This window comes from Rhincodon typus, chromosome 28 (genome assembly GCF_021869965.1).
Source record: "Rhincodon typus isolate 14 chromosome 28, sRhiTyp1.1, whole genome shotgun sequence".
Classification (NCBI taxonomy): Eukaryota; Metazoa; Chordata; class Chondrichthyes; order Orectolobiformes; family Rhincodontidae; genus Rhincodon; species Rhincodon typus.
In genome coordinates, this window is record NC_063359.1 from 17,859,303 (window position 1) to 17,882,360 (window position 23,058).

At 39.8% G+C, this 23,058-nt stretch overlaps 1 protein-coding gene across 1 annotated transcript; it reads right to left on the bottom strand.

Moving 5' to 3' along the window:
• Window positions 1-273: 273 nt before the first annotated feature.
• On the bottom strand, window positions 274-4,797 carry LOC109915154 (tumor necrosis factor ligand superfamily member 6-like). Its single transcript, XM_020514765.2, has 4 exons — window positions 4,621-4,797; window positions 3,223-3,271; window positions 2,478-2,561; window positions 274-698 (listed from the first exon to the last, which is right to left on the bottom strand). The coding sequence occupies exons 1-4, from the start codon at window positions 4,795-4,797 to the stop codon at window positions 274-276; spliced, it is 735 nt and encodes a 244-aa protein (XP_020370354.1).
• Between the last annotated feature and the right edge of the window lie 18,261 nt (window positions 4,798-23,058).

Sequence of the window (23,058 nt, forward strand, 5' to 3'; positions counted from 1 at the left end):
AACATGTGCAGCATGGAGAACATGTTTATTGTGTGAGAACTAAAACCAATATAAGACACAAAGCTGGCCTTACAATTTACAAAACAAAATGATAAATCACTCATTGGAGTGTAACTCAAAACAAATATTGTGCTATTGTAGCATAAACTTCCCGTAAATCATCAATTGGAACAGTCTGTTGAACCAGACAGATTGCACTCAAAAGAAACATATAAGTGTATGTGTAAATGCATGAATATGCTTTCTAGTAACATAGCTTAATTGGCAGTTTGCTTATTCTGAGGCAGAAGGCTTTAGCAAGAAAGCCCCAAAGTAAGTTTCTTGTTCAAGCGCTGAAATGAGGCTGTTTTTGGGAACTTCAACATACATATGGTCATCAGCATACAGCTTGAAGGCTCCACCCTGGTAGGTTGAAATCTTCACAAAGTCATCACCTTTGGCTTGAGGCCTGACATAGCTTTTCAGCAATACTTCTGGGTCCTGGTAATGATTGTTCTTCTTGAAAATTGAGACAAAGAATTGCTGAATGAGCTTGGAGCAGTCCTGTAAACAATTAAAGGTCACCTGTGCATAAATAAAGTAGATACCATTGGTGGGAATCACCAAGTAGCCAGCTTCATTATACTTCATGTCAGGGGTTTTGAAAGCGTGTCCTTTTGTGTGTTCAAAGAACAGACGGCCTGATGTATTATGGAAATCTGCCAAAGGAAATCAGGCAAATGACAGGCTTAAGTTTAGGAAAAACATACAGTGAAGAATAATGGGAAAATAAGCTGGTCATTGCATCTTATTTCTAGGACATCAATAATTAATCCATCAGATTTGTACAGTCAGACACAGGACCAAATAAGGGAATCTTAAAGGAAATGACTCAGTCTTTAAATGGGTCAAGTAGAGCACTACATAATAGAATGAAAATGGAACAGTCCAAGTTATATTTTCTTGCTCACTTATGAAAGCAGTCACAGAGTGGTTTCCCTTCCTGCACCCATCACTAGACTGTTAATCAATCTGTGAATCCTACCATTATTTACATTGTTCAAGGGGAGGAGTCAAAGGTACAAAGGCCAATGACTTTGCCCAAAAAACTGTCAAACCAAATCTCTAGATTATCATCCCATGCTCCCTACTGTCTTCTAGAATGAATATCAGCAGTGAATAATTCCATTACAAGAAGTATTTGGACTATGGAGGACATTCTCCTGCACAACGTTGGGTAGGATGCTGTCACAGTTTGTTGGAATATTTGGATCGTGCAGTGTCAGGTTTATTCCATGATCTAAATCAGCCCCTGCTTGCTCCTTCCTCACTCATGGGCATTTTCCTCTTTTCTGCCTCCATTTGACTCAGTTATAACTGCTTCCCGGAGCCAGCAATATGGCTGGTGAGAACTGCTCCTATGATCCTCCTCATAGAAGGAGGTGCCAGCATTATGGTCCCAGGCCTTCAGTTAAGGGATAGGACGTTTTAAGATTAAAAAGCAGGAAGTTTAGAGGGTGTATGAGGAAAAACAAATGACCCAGAGAATGGTGGGAATCTATAACACACTACCTTTATGGGTATAAAGGCAGAAATCCTCATCACATTTAAGAAGTACTTGGGTGTGCACTTGTGCTGCTAATGGGCCAACTGCTGGAAATTGGGGTTAGAATAGTTAGCTGAATGTTCTTGACAGGTATAGACTCGATGGTCCAAAGAGCCTTTTTCTATGCTGTAGACCTCTATAACTCTCCTGGTAATGGTCGAACCGCTCATAGCAATCCTATTCCTCTGCAGTCAGCCCTAGAGGTGTGCTTGCTGAAAGCTGACAGCTGAGTGCCTCTCTCTTGGCTGGGGGATCTTCTAGATCTGTCAGTCAGTCTCTGCCCCTTTTCTGGTGCTGAAGCTTTTTCATTCACTCTGGCGACAGAATCTCTTTGGGTACCCTGTTCTGTGCACATAATGAGTATAGCACCAGGAAAATGATCTGGGCCAAAGCAAATTCTGAGGGGTGGGCACTATTGAAACTCAAGCTCAAAAAGAAAACCCGCCACATACTCCCCAGTCCTGACCTGCAATTGCTGTGTAAGCATTAATACTGATACAAACTAATGTTTTGCAGCCTGCATTGTTCACATCTCACCTGTTCCCCACCAGTTCTGTACATCAGTATTTAGAGAAGGGGAGAATTTTTCTAATCTTGCTTATGAATTTTAAACTTTCACCCTTTAGATTTGTTCTAACTGCCAAAATCAAACAACCTTTTTATATTTTTAACATCTCTGTGTCTCAGCACTTAAAAGACAGAATGAAAACTAAAGCTTGTTGATGTAGGTCGATCTGTCACTTAGTGGAACATATGTTTGGCTGTTATTTTTATTACTTATGTTCAATTTGATATAGCACTTGAGCTAAGTTTATCCAGTTAGTTGAGGAATATCATCTGTATCACTAGCACTCAGCAGTTAGCTCACATGAAGCTTTATTTTAATACTGACCTGCAAGTGCAGTAAAATGAGCGATTGGCTTCTCTGATTTCATGACTGAGCTCTTGAATTTATCATTTCCAGTGGTCTGAAAATCTGAAAAAATATACATAAATATACACATATTTACAGTTGAATAGTTGCAGCAACTTTGGGCACTAATCCAATGAAAGGAATGTCTGTGTTTCACAATGTCTTCACATACAAACAATTCTTTTGTAACAAGTGCTGCAGGTTATCTCTCAATGATACGATCTCATGTCTGTGGTCATGTTACTCAGTCACTTATTTTTTTCTTCTGTAATACACTTCTTCAGAATAAAAGCAAGTAAACACAATATATTGTAATTTATAACGATTGACATCAATGCAAATACATTTTAGAGTTCATTTTCAAATAGGTTGAATTCTTTATTAACTTGTAGATATACCTATGTTATGTAAGGCTTTGTACACAGAATAAATAACTGTTGCTTCATTTAACATGCATGTAGGTGTGGTATAATTGCACTGTATTCATGCAACTGATTAGTTTCTTTCCACTTGGAAATCAGATAGGTTGTGAAGCTTATCTGATAAAAATAATAATAAGCTAGTTATTGCATACTGCTGCAGCAGTCAAAAACTCACTGATGTGCAATGTGCTTTCCTGCCCCTTCCAATGAATATGTTAGCTTATTCCATCAAACATGCAGAGGTAAGCATCCCAATTGAATCTAAGCGCAGTAAAAAAACTGAGACAGAAACTTTTACTTACTGTTAGAGGTGATATTCTTCATCTTTTCCAGCAGTTCAGTGTTTATGTCCTTCAAAATAAAAGGTCAAATTTATTTAAAATGGTGCCTTTGTTTTTCTGCATTTTTTTTCACAGAAGGAATTTTAGAAAGCAATTACATTTACAGTTAGAATGTTTAGCTTTTATTTTAAAGCAAGTATTTGGAAGTGAGGTAATTAATGTGTAAATATGAAGCAGGCATTTCTCAAAACAACCAATCAGTAATCAACTGGTTAAGGGGCCCTCTTGTGGCACAGTGGTAGTGCCCTTACCCCTCGGTCAAGAGGCCCAGGTTTAAGTTCCACCTGCTCCAGAGGTGTGTGATAACATCTCTGAACAAGTTAATTAGAAAAATAGGTTAAATAAAAAATAATCAAATGTTTATTTTGTCGAGTATTCTGAAAACACTAGTTAGAAAACGCTTTGAACACCTTCAGTGTGTAAGAATATCAGGCCTTCTTTTAAACATAGTGAGAAAGGCTCTTAAAGTTAAAGCATAAGTGCCAAAGATAGCAGTTTGGTTTTTGGATAAAGTACAGACAATCAGGCACTAAAAGATTACAAAACCAGAAGTGATTGCCTGAGGACATGTAGGACATCCAGGACAAAATGTTGAGGGATTCAAATGAAGTAAGGTGCAGCAGGACAGTATTACATGTTCTTCATTTTGTATCATTGCATGAGTAGAAGATGCATCAATTGAACTAAAAATCTTTGACCTGAACAACATTGCTTGCTTTGTACATATCAAATCACTGTAGAGTGAAGAGGCTTGTAAGTTTAACCAAATTTCACCTCAGACTGTTTTCATTGAGCTACTGATTTTTAAATTTAAAAGAAAATTCAGCTGTTACATCTCTGACCTTCTGCTATTCCATAAGGAGATTTATGACAGACAACATCAACTTCCAATAATACAATACAGCACAGCCACCAAGCCTGTGCTGATTCCTAATCCTTATCTACACCAGCTACTTACTGCCCATGCATGGTTTCTACCTGTCTGTTTACCTCCCATTCATGTGTCTATCAAGATACACCTTAAACATTGCTAAACTGCCTGCTTCCATCATCTCCACTGGCAGTGCATTCCAGGCATGCACCACCTTTTGTGTAAAAGATTTTCCGAAAAACATTCCCCCTCTTGTAGTTGACCTTTCCATCCTGGGAAAAAGTCTCTGACTACCCACCTTATCTGTACCTCTCATAATTTTGTAGACCTCCATAAGGTCACCCCTCAGCTTCCAATAAATTGAGATACATGAAAGGTATCTATAATTGACATGAATTGTGTGATAATTTCCTTACTTAAATCACCAAATAAAATGTTCTCTTTCAAATTAGCCAAATGACAGGAGCATTTTGAGACAATGCACTTACCTCCTTTAGCACATCAATGTAGAAAAAGATGAGGCAGCACATGGCTGTTATAGCAAGCCACTGGAAAATAACACAAATGGTGAGCAGTACTGAGCTGCAACTGTGCTTTTGAGTGAGAGTGCTGTTAGAGTTCCCAAATGTCATGTCTTCTGGATCTGTAGAGGTGGGCTTCTGCATTTTGAATTTGTTTCTTGAGACTCCAGTCACTTTTCTGGATTGCTTTCTCTAAAGGGCTTTATAAACCTTAACCAATGTATGACGTGCTGGAACACTCCAAGCCGGACTTTACCTTCAACAAATCAGTAAAACTTCAATTGCTGAGTAGGTTAGATTATCTGTAAAGATGCACCAATAGTGGTGGCAGTCACTGTGATCTAATCTTGTTTACCTGGGGTAAGTAACTCCCCCATTTCTTTAAATGGTAATTCTTTCTGTGCTATGATTTGGATTTCAACTTTGTCATTATTAGTGGCCTTGCTAATTTTTTTTCTTCAGTAGAAAAAGTAAGTAATTTTCCCAATTATTATATTTAACAAAAAAAAATCCTGTGGCTTACGATAAAAATCAATATTGTCTGGCAATACAAATATGTAACAAATAATGGGAAGGATTGTGTGGGCAAATTTCAAGATTGTTGAATTTTTTTAACCTAATTAAATTAAGCCTAAATCTATTTCTTGAGCGTATTTTTTCTCACCTTTTAAAACACAGGAAATATTTCAGTATTTTAAGATTTCATTGGTATATATTAAGTTTATGAGTTTTATAAGGAGTAGTACTGTTTATGAATTATAAATTAATAATGGCACAATGAAGATGGCAGGGCAATTGATGTATTGAAAATGCAGGATGCAAGAGCTCTGCATGCCAGTCTGATCCAGGATAAACCCATTCACAGGAAGCATCTATGGCTCAAGGAACATCGCTCATAGTTTATGAGCTGAAGACCACTAAGTGGTATCAGGGAGGGGGAAAGTTACCTGGATAACTATGGGTAGGGTCTTCTGATTTGGTCAGGATCAGGGGTGTTTGCCTGCTGGTGAGGCAGATGTGGAGATCCAAGAGGTGGAGGAACTTCAGCTTTTGAAATTGTTCAACAGGTTTGAGGTACTTGAATCTTGACTAGATGAGAGTGAGGGCTGAAGGATGTTTGAGCTAACTGACCGTGACACTGTGGTACAAGAAGCCATTCATATGGAAGGGGAACCATAAAGATAAGGAATATATTGGGAGTAGGGGGCAGTATAGTGAGGAGGATTGATACTGCAGCAAAATGTGAGAGTCCAAATGGCTGGGTTGCTTGCCCAATGCCAAAGTACAGGACATCTGCTCAGGGCTGGAGGGAACTTCCTGTGGGAAAGAGATGATCCAGTCAATGTGTTCCATATAGGTATAAACAGAACGAGAAAACAGATTCTGCATAGGCTGTATGAGGAGCTGGACTGCAAAAAAAATTCTCAAAATTAATAATCTCTGGTTAATTACTTGAGCCATGAGCAAATTGGTAAAATGCAAATAAAATTAGAGAAATGAATGCACGACTCAAAGACTGGTATGAAAAAAAGTATGTTCCAGTTCCTGAGGTACTAGTTGGGTTCAATGTTCTAGCAAGCTGCATGATTACAGAAATGGAGAGTGCATTAAACTAAACAGTAGGGGCAAGAGATCAAATTTGGGAATTTGGGAAGATGTTGTAAATCAAAGGGTAGAAACAAGGAATGAGAAAAAAAAGTTAATATTGGAAAAGATAAACAGATCATGACCATAAGAGATAGAGAGTAGATATCCAAGAGTAAATCGCCAGATAAGGACAAAGTTGTGTCTGAATACACATAACATTTGAACTGCAAATAGAAATAAATAAACATGATTTGATAGCCCTATCAGAGACATGGCTGTACGGTGACTTGGATTGTGACCTCCACATTGAAGTGTACAGGGCACTTAAGGACAGGAAGTTAGGAAAAGTGGGATGGTGGCTGTATTAATGATGGCGTTAATACAATAGAGAGGGAAGGCCCCATTTCAGAAAACCAGGAAGTTGAAAGGTAGAGATGAGAAATGATATAAGCAAGAAGCATCTGTGGTGTACAGGCCCCTTAACAGTAAATACACTGTAGGATGTGGTATAAAGGAAGAAATAATGGGTGCTTGCAATAAAGTTCCAGTGATAATCATGGGGCATTTTAAGTTGCATATAAACTGGAAAAATCAGATGGGCAAAGGTGGTCTAGCCGATCAGTTCACAGAATATTTTTGGTATAGTTTCTTAGAACACATTTTGGAGTCAACCAGAGAGCTAGCTATACTTCATCTGGCATTATACAACAAGAAAGGATTAATTAATGACCTCATAGTAAAGATGCCCCTATGTGGAAATGATATTAACAAGATTCAATTTCCAATTTAGTTTGAGGGACAGAGGAGTGGACCAAGGCTAGTATTTTAAACTTAGATAAAGACAATTATGAGCAGAACTAGCTAAAATGAACTGGCAAATTGGGTTAAGAGGTGCAGAGCAGATATTTAAGGGGATATTTCAGAATACACACATTAGATAAATTCCAATAAGAAAGAGAAATTCCAAAGGGAAGACCCACCATCTTTGGATAATGAGAAAGTTAAAGATAGTATTAAACTTAAAGAAAAAGCTTAAAATTGCTCAAAAGTAGATGTAGGTCAGAAGATTGGATAGATTATTTTTTTTAAAAAAAGCGCTGATGGACTAATAGATTAACAGGGAGGAATAAAGTTGTAGTATGAGGGAAAGATAAAAACAGTAAGAGTTTCTATAGATTTTTAAAATTATTAGCAAAGTGAATATTAGTCCTATAGAAAGTGCGTCTGGAGAATTAATGATGAACATAAGGACACGGCAGATGAATTGAACAGGTTCTTTTTGTATTGGTCTTCACTGTAGAGGGGAGGAGAATGGCCTAGTGGTTTTATCGCTAGACTATTAATCCAGAAACTCAATTCATGTTCTGGACATCTAAGTTTGAATTCTGCCATCGCAGATGGTGGAATTTTAAAGCAGATGGTAGAATTTGAAATCAATAAATTCATCTGGAATTCAGAATCTACTGATGACCATGAAACCATTGTCAATTGTTGGAAAAACCCATCTGGTTCACTAATGTCCTTCAGGGAAGGAAATCTGCCTTCCTCTCCTGGTCTGGCCTACATGTGATTCCAAATCCACAGCAATGTGGTTGACTCTCAACTGCCCTTTGAAATGCCCTAGCAAGCTACTCAGTTGTACCAATCGCTACAAAGTCTCAAAGAAATGAAACCGGACAGATCACCTGGCATCAACCCAGGCACCAGAAAAGACAATGGCAGAAACAGCTCTGTCAATCCTGCAAAGTCACCCTTACTAAAATCAGGGGGCTAGTGCCAAATTGGGAGAGCTGTATCACAGACTAGCCAAGCAATGGCCTGACATAGTCATACTCACGGAATCTTACCTTACAGACAATGTCCCAGACACTACCATCACCGTCCCTGGATATGTCCTGTACCACCAGCAGGACAGACTCAGCAGAGGTGGTGGCACAGTTGGATACATTCAGGAGGTAGTTGCCCTGGGAGTCCTCAACATTGACTCTGGACCTCATGAAGTCTCATAGCTTCGGTTTAAACGTGGGCAAGGAAACCTCCTGCTGATTACCACATACAGTCCTCCCTCAGCTGATGAATCAGTATTCCTCCATGTTGAACAACACTCGGAGAAAGTGTTGAGGATTGCGAGGGCACAAAACCTACTCTGGGTGGGGGATTTCAATGTCCACCAGCAGTAGTGGCTCCGAAGCAGTACTACTGATTGAGTGGTCTCCTGAAGGACATAGCTGCTAGACTGGGTCTGCAGCATGTAGTGAGAGAACCAACAAGAGGGAAAACATACTTGACCTCATCCTTATGAATCTGCTGGCTGCAGATGCATCTGTCCATGACAGTACCAGTAAGAGTGACCAACGCACAGTCCTTGTGGAGACAAAGCCCTGCCTTCGTGTTGAGAATAACTTTCATCATGTTGTGCGTCACCATCACCATGCTAAATGGGACAGACTTTGAACAGATCTAGCAGCTCAAGACTAGGCATCCATGACATGCTGTGGGCCATCAACAGCTGCAGAATTGTATACCAGCACAATCTGTAACCTCATGGCCCGCAAATCACCAACTCAACCATTACCATCAAGCCAGGGGATCAAACCTGGTTTAATGAAGAATATAGGAGGTCATGCCTGGGGAGGGCATGCCAGAAGAAGCACCAGGCATACCTGAAGATGAGGTGTCAACCTGGTGAAGCCACCATACAGGACTACTTGCATGCCAAGCAGCATAAATAGCAAGTGATAGACAAAGCTAAGCAATTCCACAGCAGATCAGATAGGCTTTGCAGTCCTGCCACATCCATTCATCAATGATGGTAGACAATTAAACAACTCACTGGAGGAGGAGGCTCACAAATATCTCCATCATTGAGGATGGAAGAGTCCAGCACATAAGAGTAAAACATAAGACTGAAGTATTTGCAGCAACCTTCAGCCAAAAGTGCAGAATGGATGATCCAACTCAGCCTCCTACAGTGGACCTCAGCATTACAGATACCAGTCTTCAGGCAATTCAGTTCACTCCATGTAATATTAAGAAATGATTGGAAGCACTGGATACTGCAAAGGCTATGGGCCCTGACAACGTTACAGCAATAGTACTGACTTGTCCTCCAGAACTTGCTGCACCCTAGCAGAACTGTTCCAGTAAAGTAACAATACTGGCATCTATGTGGCAACATTGAAAATTGCCCACCTATGTCCTGTACGTAAAAAGCAGGACAAATCCAACCTTGCTAATTACCGTCCAGTCAGTCCAGTCCCGATCAGTGAAGTACTGGAAGCTATCATCAACGGTGCTATCAAGCAGCACTTGCTCAGCGATGACTTGCTCAGTGACGCCCAGTTCCGCCAGGGCCACTCCGCTCCTGGTCTCATTACAGCCCTGGTCCAAACATGGACAAAAGAACTGAATTCCACAGGTGAGGTAACATCAAGGCTATATTTGACCAAATGTGGCACCAAGGAGTCCTAGCAAAACTGGAATCAGTGGGTATCAGGGACAAATTCTCTGGTGGTTGAAGTCATGCCTGACACAGAGGAAGATGATCATGGTTGCTGGAGGTCAGTCATCTCAGCTCCAAGACATCTCTGCAGGAGTTCCTCAGGGTAGTGTCCTAGGTGCAATCATCTACAGCTGCTTCATCAATGACCTTCCCTCCATCATAAGGTCAGAAGTGGAGATGTTCACAAATGATTGTGCAATGTTCAGCATTGTTCACAACTCCTCAGATACTGAAGCATATTGAAATGCAACAAGATCTGGACAATATCCAGGCTTAGGGAAGACAAATGGCAAATAACTTCTACGCCACACAAATGCCAGGCTATGAATATCACCAATAAGAGATAATCTAACCACCATTCCTTGACATTCAATCCTCCACTATCGACATCTTTGGGGTTACCATTGACCAGAAACTCAACTGGACTTGCCACATAAACACAGTGACCACGATAGCAGAGCCAGGAATACTGCAGCGAGTAACTCACCTCCTGACTCCTCAAAGCCTGTCCTCCCATCTACAAGGCACAAGTAAGGAGCGTAATGGAATACTCCCAACTTGCCTGGATGAGTGCAGCCCCAAGAACACTCAAGAAGCTTGACTCCATTCAGGACGAAGCAACCTGCTTGATTGGCACTACATCCACAAGCATCCACTCCCTCCACCACTGACCCTCAGTAGCAGCAGTGTGTCCTATCTCCAAGATGCACTGCAGACATTCACCAAAGATCCTCAGACAGCACCTTCCAAACCCACAACCACTTCCATCTAGAAGGACAAGGGCAGCAGGTGCATGGGAACGCCATCACCTTCAGGTTCCCCTCCAAACCACTCGCCATCCTGTTGCTGGGTCAACATCCTGGAACTCCCTCCCTAATGGCATTATGGGTCAACCTACAGCAGATGGACTGCAGCAGTTCAATAAGGCAACTCACCAGCACCTTCTCCAGGGCAAGTACAGATGGGCGATAAATGCTGATTAGCCAGTGACGCTCACATCCCACAAATGAATTTTAAAAATTCCAGCAATAACAATAAAACAGGAAATTGAGATAAAGTAGGAACTCAAGGAAGTTACAGTCACCAGGGAAGTGGTACTGAGCAAATTATTGCAGCTACTGAAAATGGTGTAGAGGGTATCATATTAGAATGGACAGAAGATTGGCTAAACTAACAGGAAACGTAGAGTAGGCATAAATAGGTCATTTTCTGCTTAGCAAGATGTATCAGGTAGTGAGCCGCATGTATCACTGCAGACCTCAACATTTTATAATTTATATCAGTTACTCGGCAGAAGGGACAGAATTTATGATTGCTAAATTTGCGTATGGCACACGGGTCGGAAAATTAGTTTTTGAAGTGGACCTAAGAAAGATAGAAATGATATAAATAGCTTAATCGAGTGGGCAAAACTCTGGTAAATGGAGTATAATGCGGGGAAAAATATGAAATTTTCCAGTTTCACAGGAAGAATTAAAAAACACACATTATTTAAATGGTAAAAGATTGAAGAGCCTGAAATACTCTGGGATTTGGGTATCCTAGTGCATGATTCACAAAAGATTAGAATGCGGGTAATTAGGAAACTAATAGAATGTTATAATTCATTGCAAACAGAATTGAATACACAAGTTGGAAGGTTATTCTTCACTTACATACAGAACTGGTGTGACCATATCTGGAGTTTTCTGTTCAGTCTGGTCTCCCTATTTAAGGAAGGATGTAAATGCATTGGAAGCAAATCAGAGCAAGTTTACTATACTAATTCCTGTAATAGGTGAATTGTCTTACAAGAAAAGATTGAACAGAGTAGACTTGTATCCATTGATGTTTAGCAGATTAAGAGGCAGTTTGATGGAAACATCTTGGTGGTCTTGACAGTGTGGATGTGGGAAGGACATTTTCTTTTGTTGAAGAATCCAGAACTAAAATTCACTGGTTAAAAGTAAGGAATCACTGTTTAAGGCAATGATGATGATAAACTTTCATTCACAGAGAGTTGTGGGTTGGAACTCACTTCCTCAAAAGGCGATAGAAGGAGGAGAAGGCAAGCATATGGACTAATCAGATCCACCATGATCTTATTGAATGGTGGAATAGGCTTGAGGGGTTAAGTGTCATAGTCCTAGTCCTAATTCATCTGGGAACATAGGAATGGGAGTAGTTCATTCACATCATTGACCCTGCCCTGTTGGGCAATATGATCAATGCTGATCGAACAATTAGATGCCCTTTAACCAACCAATCGTCAAAACCCTGAACACTGTGGTAATTAGACATCTATCAGTTTGTCTTAAACGTACTCAAAGATTGAGCTTCACAGCCCTCTGTGGTAGTGAATTCCAAATGTTTTCCTGTCCATTAGTTTATATGATGAGTGTAAAGAGATTGCGACCTGTGGCAAGTTGCACTGTTAAGAAGGCATTTAATGGTGAATAATAGAGGATCGATTGGAAACTTGCTGCTGTCTAGTGAGAATCTCGCCATACTACTTAAGAAAAGCCAATAAGACGATGAGATGGTCTCAACATTGAGATGGGAGTTACTTAACATCTCGTCCAATTCTACCACCCATCATGACATAGCCCACATTGCACAAAGCAAGGCAAGATTCTGTCCACAGAATTTTGGAAGATGATCAGCAATGCATCAACTATCTCTATAGCTACATCCTTCAACACGCTGGGATGTAGAATATCAGATCCTGGGAATTTATCAACTGCAGCCCATTAATTTCTCCAGTGCGGTCTTCTTACCAATACTATATTGCTTCAATTGCTCATTTTCCAACCTCTTGAACTCTAGTTGAGGAAGATTTCTTATATGTTCCTCAGTGAAAACAGATTCAAAGTAATCATTTAGCTTCCCTGCCATTTCTTTAGTTCGGATTATAAATTTTCCTGACTCAGCCTGCAATGAACCCACAGCTGTTTTTAGTCAAATGTTTCTTTTTTACATACCTATAGAAGCTTTTACAGGCCATTTTCATATTTTCTGCTAGGTTGTATTCATATTCTATTCTCCTCTTCCTTAACAGTTTCTTGGTCGTTCTTTGCTGTATTCTAAAAACCTCTCATTGCTTGGATTTACTGCTAATTCTGCAAACTTTATAGACCTTTCTTTTAAATTTATACAATCTTGAACTTGCTTTGTTAGCTAAGTCTGATTGACTTTTTTGAGTTTTTGCACCTTAAAGGAATGTATAGTTGATGTAAGTCATGTGATAGTTCTTTAAAGACTATCCGTTGTGACTTAAAATGCATTTCCCTAATCCACCTCAGCCAATTTGTGTCCCATGCCTCTACACCTTCTCTTCAAATTTAGCTTCAGATTGAACTACCTCAATTTCAAACACCATAGGCTAAATATTGCAGTTCTTTGGCTAAGTGCAAATCATATTGAGTTTGTCAGAGGGATTCTCGGAGCAAGACTGAGTGGATTTTCTCACTGAATCTTACCAGACCCAGAACATTAGTTACTGTTTCCACTCCTATGGAATGTATCATATTTGATTTCTGCCCCATCATACCACATGCCATTACTGGAACTTTGCATATCCCAGAATTTACTGGCATTCTTAGTGCTGACACCACCTTCAAAAGCCTGTGGCACATCCAGACAAGCACTATCAGTCCAGAGCTGCTGTGCACGGTTCCTGTCATTTTCTCCAGATGGCAGACAGGGGCGGGGTGGTGGAAATCGTTGCCCTGCTTTATGGGAAGGGTCCTGGAACTCTCACAGGATGGTGTAATGCCTCTTCTTTCTCCTCAGACCAGTTGTGGAAGTCATTGGCGAACATCCCCACTTCTGACCTTATGATGGAGGGAAGGTCATTGATGAAGCAGCTAAAGATAGTTGGGCCTGTTATACACACTGCATAACAGCTTGGGACAGCAACTGCTCTGCCTAGGACCGTAAGAAACTGCAGAAGGTTGTATGCACAGCCCAGAACATCATGGAAACCAACATCCCATCCATGGATTCCATTCACATGTCTCATTGCTGCGGAAAGGCTGCCAACATCATCAAACACCCATCCCACCCCAGTAATGATCTCCTACAACCTCTTCCATCAGGCAGAAGATACAGAAGCTTGAACACACGCACCAGCAGGTTCAAGAACAGCTTCTTCCCTGCCATTAGACTGATGAATGGACTCTCTAAATTCAAATAATGTTGATTTTGTTAATGTTGATCTTGCCTCATGTACATGCTATGCGGTGTAACCTGTATGCCTTACTGTTTCCAAGTATTTTTCACCCTATGATCTGTATGTCCTTGCTTACTATGATCTGCCTGTACTGCTCGTAAACCAAGCTCTTCACTGTACTTGGGTATACACGACAATGAATCAAATCAAATCATTTTGCTCCTTTCTCGTTATGAAAATACTCTGACTCTGACCACCCCAAGTGGACCCTGGCTTGATATCAAAGACTGCCCTTGAATTACTGTGCTGGAACCTCCGGAGTGAAGGCTAACCCCTTGGCCTGACTGAGGCCTGCTGACAACCATGACAAGCTTCCTGGCTTCGGATATGTGCTAAATGGCAAGACAGCATTAATGTGAGCCTGGTATCTCCAGCTGAGGGTTCAAAGTGTAAAAAGGCAAGGTAATGCAAAGCAGGGATACCTGTGATACTCCAGGTAGGTTCAGAGTGAATGATCAAGAGCCTAGGATGTAACCTCATCCAGCCAGTGAGCTGGGTACATTTCCCTGAGGAAATGTGCTTGCTGCAGTGTTACAATGCTAGTTGCTGGTACAGCCCAAAGTGCAGTATTGAAGTGCAGAAGCATCTTATAAATCAATATGAGATTTACAATAACGGTTCTTGGAGGCTGGCACATGTCAGGTACTAATATCCATGGACATGGGTTGCATGTGGCCAGTCCCTACGGAATGTGCTCTGAGATACTGGTGACTGATGTTCAACATGGGGAGTTCTTTTGGAGCAAGCAGTGAACTTAATCTACCAAGTGCCTGGTCTGGTTTCCTTGTCAGGTTTTCTGAATGTTGACTGAGTTTGGTAAGCTCGGGATTGGAATATAAATGAAGCAAGTTGGGCCATCAACAAGGACATTGATAAGTGTAAATCACCGTCATTTGGCAACTTGCCACTTCCAGAAACAACTTGCCATCCCATTTGTAAAAACCACTAAAAGGTGAAGTGAGATGATCCCGACATTGGGATGTGCTTCACCAGACTTCTGGTCCAATTCTAGCACAAGCCTTACCGTTGCCCATGTCAGTTTGACCCCCATAAGATTCTGCCCAAGGTATGTTCTTATGTAAACTGTATCTGAGTCAGCTTCTCTATATCAATCAAATGCAATAGCCATCATCTCATAGACCTGTGAGTCTCCACCTTCAAAACACAGACTATTCCTAGTTAGTGTCTCGGTCAGATGTGGCGTACAGCAAAAGTCAAAATGTCACATTGGCTTGACATTTTTCTCTAAGTAATCCACATTCTGTCATGGAAATACAACTGTGAAGATCATCTGTTGCTGACCAGTGGCCAAAGTCCACACTGTAGGTCTAGATGTATGTGTGTAAAAGTATATTAGATTGATAAATATAATCAAGCTTTCTGCTCCAACTAGTTCTTATATTTCTAATTTACTTGTTCACATTTACAATGGGTTTAGATTATGTGAACTCATTGATTTGTTTTTCATAATCTGTCTAATGAGTTCTTAGAAGAAAATTGTACGTGCCCTTTGTTGATATATAAAATTTCTACAGTTCAAATGTAAGTTTAAGCACAGTTTAAAACTACATATGTCATGAAAATATAATTAAAATCATTCTTAAGTTGTCTTCTAATCTTTTCAATAATGGTTTACTTGGCATCTTCAGCTTCACCCAAAAGTCTGGGATTAATTTTCTCCTAGAACTGTGAAAATGTTGAATTGAATCAGTATTCCGCAGACTGCACGTGCACTAATCAATCACTTATTCTATGGAATTTATGTTGTTTCAATTTTAGCAGCTTTTGCATTGGAAACCAATTGGTACATTAGCAAGATGACATACAGTAATATGATTTTAATTATGCTGACTAAGTGATAAATATTAGCAAGTGAACCAAGAGGGTGTCCCTTTACCGCTCTAAATCATGCAATGGGATTACTTCTCTTCACCTGAGAGGATAGACAAGTCTCAGTAAAACATCACCACATGCAAAGTATAGAACTCCCTCAGTGCAGCACTGGTCAACATAGATTGCATGCTCAAGTCATATCATGACTTTCCATCTTAGAGGAAAAGAGTATTTTTACTGAGTTAAGACTGATAATATAAGACATAAACATTATGTATTTCTGTCCTTAAAACAAAGAGGTTCTTTTCATATACAAGTGTGTGGCCACTTGTGCGTGAGAGAATATGGAGAAACACAGACTACTGATTATAAACCTATTCTAACTTTAGTCTAATAAAACACGAAAAATGCTTTAAGGTCGTAGATACAGACTTTTATTTGTCAATGTCATTGAGCTATTTTTAACTCAAAATTGATGAAATAGAAGGTAAATATCTTACTGAGTTTCTTGTATATATTTCTGGTGATACAATGATAAATCTCCAAAGGTAATGATTACAGAGGTTTATAAGATCATCTATCATGTAGAGTACTTGAGGAACATGGAAACAGGAGTAGACCATTCAACTTCTCGAGCTTGTCCCACCACTCAATGAGATAATGGCTGATCTGTGGCCAAATTCCATGTACCTACCCTTGGTCCATATTCCTTCATACCTTCCGTTAACACAAATGTATCTGTCTCAGATTTAAAATGAACAACTGATCCAGCATCTATTGCCAGTTTGGAAGTGAATTCCAAACATCTACCAGCCTTTGTCTGTAGAAATATTTTCTAACATCTTTCTTGAACAGTCTGGCCCTAACTCTCCGACTATGCTCCCTAGTTCTAGAATCCCAGACCAGAGTAAATAGTTTACCTACCCTGTCGTTTCCTGTTAATATTTTGAAGACTTTGATCAGATCACTCCTTAACCTTCTTAATTCCAGAGGAAACAGGCCCAGTTTGTGTAATCTTTCCACATAACTTAACCCCTGAAGTCCAGCTATTATTCTTGTAAGTCTACATTGCGCTCCTCCAAGGCCAGTATATTCTTCCTGAGATTTGGTGCTCAGATCTACTCAGTGCTCCAAGTGGGGTTTAACCAAGGTTTTATATAACTGCAGCATAACTTCTGCATCCTTGTAGTCCAACCCTCTAGACAGAAGGGCCAGCATTCCATTAGCTTTCTTGATTATTTTCTGCACCTGTTTGTGGCATTTTAAAAGTCTATGCACCTGGTCCCCGAACTCTCTTTCTTCACTACAACTTATTTCCATGGGACCTATAATCTCCCAACTGCCCACACTACTGACTGACAGAAGGGCCAGGAGATTTGTTGAGGTTTTGGCCCTGTCCACTAGCTGAAAAGCCAGTGATGAACCTTCCTCCATGAGGCCTGCAAGTCACAATTGGATGTTACAGTGCTCATCTAGTTAACTGCCTGAGTTTAGGATGTTGCCTTGCCTGACAGTTAGGTGGGAGCATTGGCCACTGCTGAGTCTGTGGAGGAGGCTGGATAACTGGGAATGTCTAACAGGCCCTGCCAGGGGTTCATGATCCAGAGGGCTGATTGATGGGACTGGTGGTGACCATATGCCGCCATTTCCATTAGTCTGGCAGTCTATCAGGCACAGGTGGGAACCCCCAACAATCCTTGAACTCACAGTCAAGCCTGAAAGCTGTACCTAATATCCTTGACAAATGGTGTTGCCCCACACCTACAGCTGGGAAAATGCTAGGAGGGAGAAGTCTCTTAATTAGCTGGTAAAATTCCAGTGCAGGCTGACAATGTCACTCGCTTCTCTATGCTTCCTAACAGTCCTGCATCCAAATCCCAGCATGCCAGCCACCTGCTTCTGGGCAGAATATAAAACCCAAACCCGAGAATTTCCTTTGAACCAAGCCTCTCAATTCCATTCCTAGCTATGTATAATTCCAACCATGTCTCAGTTGGAAATTATACTTAGACATGGTTCCCTGTGAATTATGCCATAGAAGAATGACAAGTTATTATATTTTTTAAACCAGATATATTACATCGGCCCATATCACGTCATAGGAATTTTCACTTGTCAAGCTCAAGTTGCATACCTTGAAATTGAAAATATCATGATTGCATTCACTGAGTTTTACTCATAGTTGCTTTTGCTCCGCATCAAAGATCATTTGTGTAAATAAGTCCTCTCTACTTGAAAACCAAAAGTACATCTTTATGTTTATAACATCTGATAATGTAGCTCAACTTACGGTCAATCAGAAGCAACTACTGCTATTTTCATCGTTGTTACATCTTTTTGATTTCTTGGAATTCAGAAAGCTTATCACCATCAACTTATCACAGGGTCATTAATAACAAGCAATAGGAGCTGCATACATTAGCATAATACATTGTGTTATGTGATTGGTTCATTGATTTAACTAGCTGAGTCAATAGTGATGCTAACTTGCTACTATTTTAATTAAAAATGGCCAGTTATTCTTCAAATTTAAATTTGTGAAACATTGTCAATCATTATTGAATGGTCGACGTAATTTGCAGGGTTACTGTAAGATCGGGCATAGTCTCGTGTATTCATACTCCAAACGAGTGACAAAAGAGATGTAGGCAACTACAAACCTATCAATCTTACATCAATTCTGTGTCAAATGATGGAATTGGTTTTCAGGACTAAACAAGTATCAGATTATTTGTGCAATAGAATATAAACACAGTGAATATTAGTTAGAAAAATTGCATTTAATCAACCTCTGATACTCTAAAGGAATAATCCAAACAAATGCAGAAGTTCCAGAATGACTTTCAAAACGCGTTTGATGAAGTTTCCTTAAAGGTTACAAGTTCCATGCAGTAGGGCTACAAGAAAAAACTTGGAAATGAATACATGATTGATTGCTCGGTAGAAAATAAGAAGTGAGCTTACCCAAAGCTCAGTGTCAACACCACTGGCATTTCGAAATAGTATTAATGACCTGGATTCAGACGTTTTATGCAAATTGGCCAAATTTGTAGATAGTACTAAATGAGGAAGAGTAGTGGAATAGAAAAGGTAAGCTGTAATTTACAGAATGATGTCAACAGAGGAAGTGAGTGGGAAGTGTGTCCGCACGTCGATTTTTGATATAAACCCATGTGAAGGAAAAACCATGAATGGTTTTAAAATAGGTACACTTGAGTTTGAAAGAGACCAAGGACACTTAGACTTGGTGCTCAACATATCCAGCTGAAAGTACACACATCATCACAGCCAACAGGATGTTGGAACAACTGAGTCAAAACAATAGAGTAAGTGACGGAGGAAATCATGACCGTTCGTCTGGCCACACACTTTGAATACTGTATCATATTCGGTTGTAGGAAGACGTTCATGAACAGGAAGCAGAGCAGAGTGATTATTTTGGTCTTGATGGTCAAAGATTTAAGTTATTATTAAAGGCTGAGAGAAAGTGTCTGGGAATTAATCAATTGGAGATATTCAAGACTGTTAAGGGAATAGAAAAGGCATGCCTGAAATACTAAATTAAAAAGTAGCAGTGAGATAAAAGATATACGTTCAAACTAGTAAGAGATAATTTAAGGACTGAAATCAAAAGGTCATCTTTGTGGAGAGAGATTAACACTTGAAATTCACTTTTTTGTAGTATGGTGCAGGCAATAACACTGGAGTATTTCAGTATAAAACACGTGACAGCGGAAGTGAGAGTTTAAGGTAGAATCATAGAATCCTTCAGTACAGATGTATTTGGATAGTTGATTTAAGGTGGGATATAGAATCATACAGCATGGAAACAGACCCTTCAGTCCAACCAGTCCACGCTGACCTTGTTCCCAAACTAAACTAGTCTCACCTGCCTGGACTTGGCCCTTATCCTTCCAGACCTTTCCTATTCATGAACTTATCTAAATATCTTTTAAACATTGTAACTGTCCCTGCATCCACCATTTTCTCTCTAAACATGTATCACCCATGACATATCTTATAAACTTGTGACTTAATGTGGATTAATGTACAGACTATATTGTTATTTGTTCAGCTGGGACAGGGTCATTTGCTCCCCAAGAAGATGGCATAAGGATTCTGATCATACATGGAGATCAGTTATATTACCTGTACCAATATGCAAACTATTTTGGAGAAAAGTATTCATTAGCTTCATGACTTGTTATGCATGGACGTACTGTACTTTGTGACAAGATTTGGATTTTCTTTCTCAGTTTGGATTTCATTTCAAACCTAACCTACACCATGAGCCTGCAGTTAAGGTTTGGACTGACCATATTTGGCAGTACAGGGAACTTTGGGGAAACACCTGCCCTCCTCTGGTGATAATACAGCTAACCAATTCTGGCTCGTTGATAATTAAATAAGTGATTCTGTAAATGTGGTCAACGTGATATATTTTCAGTTGGGAATATGTTACAAAGTGAAGGAAGTATGAAACTTCCATTTTTTTTCACTGGAATAAACTATATTATTTCTCCATACTCAATTGCACACCATAGGTAAAAGATTGCAAGGGACTTTCTTCAGGGTTTCTGAATTCCCCTATGACAGCCCAAACTGAATATAAAAACCATCGTCTGATCTTTTATGATAAACAGCTGGAAAGATGACACGTGGAATGCAATTCAAACCTTGTTCTACATTGCAAAGTGAGTTTACTTTTGTTTTGAGCATTTCACCTAGCTATGACGGGAACAAATGCATCCTAGCTTCAAAGGAAGTCAAACATTTGACCTAGCACAAAATCATGACTTGCTATAGTAAAGTCTTACCTTTTTTATGTTCTCCTCCTCTCTCATTACTAATATTATTAACATCTGAGGTAGAAACACAATGACTGCAACATTCCCCTGGTCCTAATTCTTAAAGTTTTTTTTCAGATATATAAAGGATAAGAATAAGAATGCATAAGAACGAGAGTTCTGGAAATCTGCAGAGTGGGTTTTACCTTCTGTGGGTAGGAAGTTTCGCTCCTTGACTTTGGTACATTTTTTCACAGAAAACAAATTTGATCTTTAATGGCAAACCACCAACAGCATTAAACAAGAGTACAAAGTCACATCAAGTATTTACTGTGTGGGGATGAGGAAGCATTAATTTACATTCTGTATCATTATACGCTTTCTAAAATCTTACCTGAAGCAAATCTCAGTTCACATTTAAAGGAGCATCAAGTCTGCAAAAATATGTAGTAAGCTTTCAGCATATTTATAAATAAACAAAAAAGACACAAAAGCTACATCAAACTGCAATTAGCATCATTGTGAGTCTTCTTAATTTCTTTCCTTCCCAGACAAAAGAGATTTGTTGATAGGTTTTTTTTTGATTAAAGTTGTATTCATTTAAATGTAGAAATATTGAAACAGGTTTTTAATTTCTTCCAGCCAGTAATAGTGGTTACTTCCAATATTTGCAACAGGTCACAATGAACTTCAATCTAGGGACTTAAAAGAAATGGCTAGTGAGAAAGTTGTTACATTGGTTTTAGTTTTCCACAAAATCTCTAGTTTTCGGGAGATTCCATTAGATTGGAAAATAGAAAATGTAAGTCTTTGTAAAACAGTAAAATTATGGGTAATTTAGCTTGACATCTGCCATAGTGAACTTGTCAGAAGTTATTATTAGTGACAATAACAAGACAATCAGTAAAGTTCAAGGTGATCAAGCAGAGACAACATGTTTTTTAATCTGAAAAGGTTTACTCCTTAACAACACCCTTTTTTAAACTCTAAGTGTTGTGCCTAGGTACTTGTACCTCAGATGGCGCCATTAAAGGCAACCATGGAGTACATGACAATAAAGGATATTTTGATTCTGATTTCCTGCAACAATGTCCAAGTTGTGTTGCAAGTGGCCAGGAACAGGAGAAGTGCCATTTTTCACCAAAACTGGCACTGGTTGCACCAAAACTAATGGTGCTGAGGAAGTGAGGTTTGCAGCCATCATGCTTTGAATGCAATTCCTTTCACTATTAATTACTAAAGATCTTAATCAATTTGTCATTTTAAAGAATAGGTTGGTCAACTTATTAAGTACTGCTCAGTCTGGCTAAGACATTGTTGCCTGGTACGAGTATCTTAAACCCTGCAGACTCCTCAACCAGTGTACATAATATTTATTTACTCAGGCACCTTGGTGTATGTCAGGAAAGGACTATGCAGCACGAGTCTGCAGTCAGTGAACCAGCTCGCAACTTTATTTGAAGACAACAAAGGTAACAATTAAATTTTACAATTTTAACAACTGTATTTCTAACTATCTGATTCTTTAGAAACTTAAATAGTTCCCAGATTCAGTTCTGGTCACTGCCCTATCACGATGTGCCTCAATGTAAGCTGGAGAGTGGGGTCTGGTCAAATCATAGAATAGAATTATAGAGCCCCTTGCTGAGATATTTGTATCATCGATAGCCACAGGTGAGGTGCAGGAAGTCTGGAGGTTGGCTAACGTGGTGCCACTATTTAACAAATGTGGTAAGGAAAAGCCAGGGAACTATAGACTGGTGAGTCTGACTATGGTGGTGGGCAAGTTGTTGGAGGGAATCCTGAGGGGACAGGATTTACATGTATTTGGAAAGGTAAGGACTGGTTAGGAATAGTCAACGTGGCTTTGTGTGTGGGAAACCATGTCTCACTAATTGATTGAGTTTTTTTGGGAAGTAACGAAGAGGGTACATGACGGCAGAGCAGTGGATGTGATCTGTATGGACTTCAGTAAGGTGTTTGACAAGGTTCCTCATGGTAGACCGGTTCGTAACGTTAGATCACATGGAATACAAGGAGAACTAGCCATTTTGATACAGAACTGACTTGAAGGTAGAAGACAAAGGGTGGTGGTGGAGGATTGCTTTTCAGGCTGGAGGTCTGTGATGAGCAGTGTGCCACAAGGATCAGTGCTGGGTCCGCTGCTTTTCGTCATTTCTGTAAATGATTTTGATGTGAACATAAGAGATATGGTTAGTAAGTTTGCAGATGACACCAAAATTGGAGGTGTAGTGGACAGCGAAAAAGGTTACCTCAGCCTGCAGCAGGATCTTGATCAGATGGGCCGCGGAGTGGGAGATGAAGTTTAATTTGGGTAAATGTGAGGTGCTGCATTTTGAAAAGGCAAATCAGGGCAGGACTAATACACTTAACAGTAAGGTCCTGGGGAGTTTGCTGAACAAAGACACCTTAGAGTGCAAGTTTATTGGTCCTTGAAAGTGGAGTCCCAGGTAGACAGGAAGGTG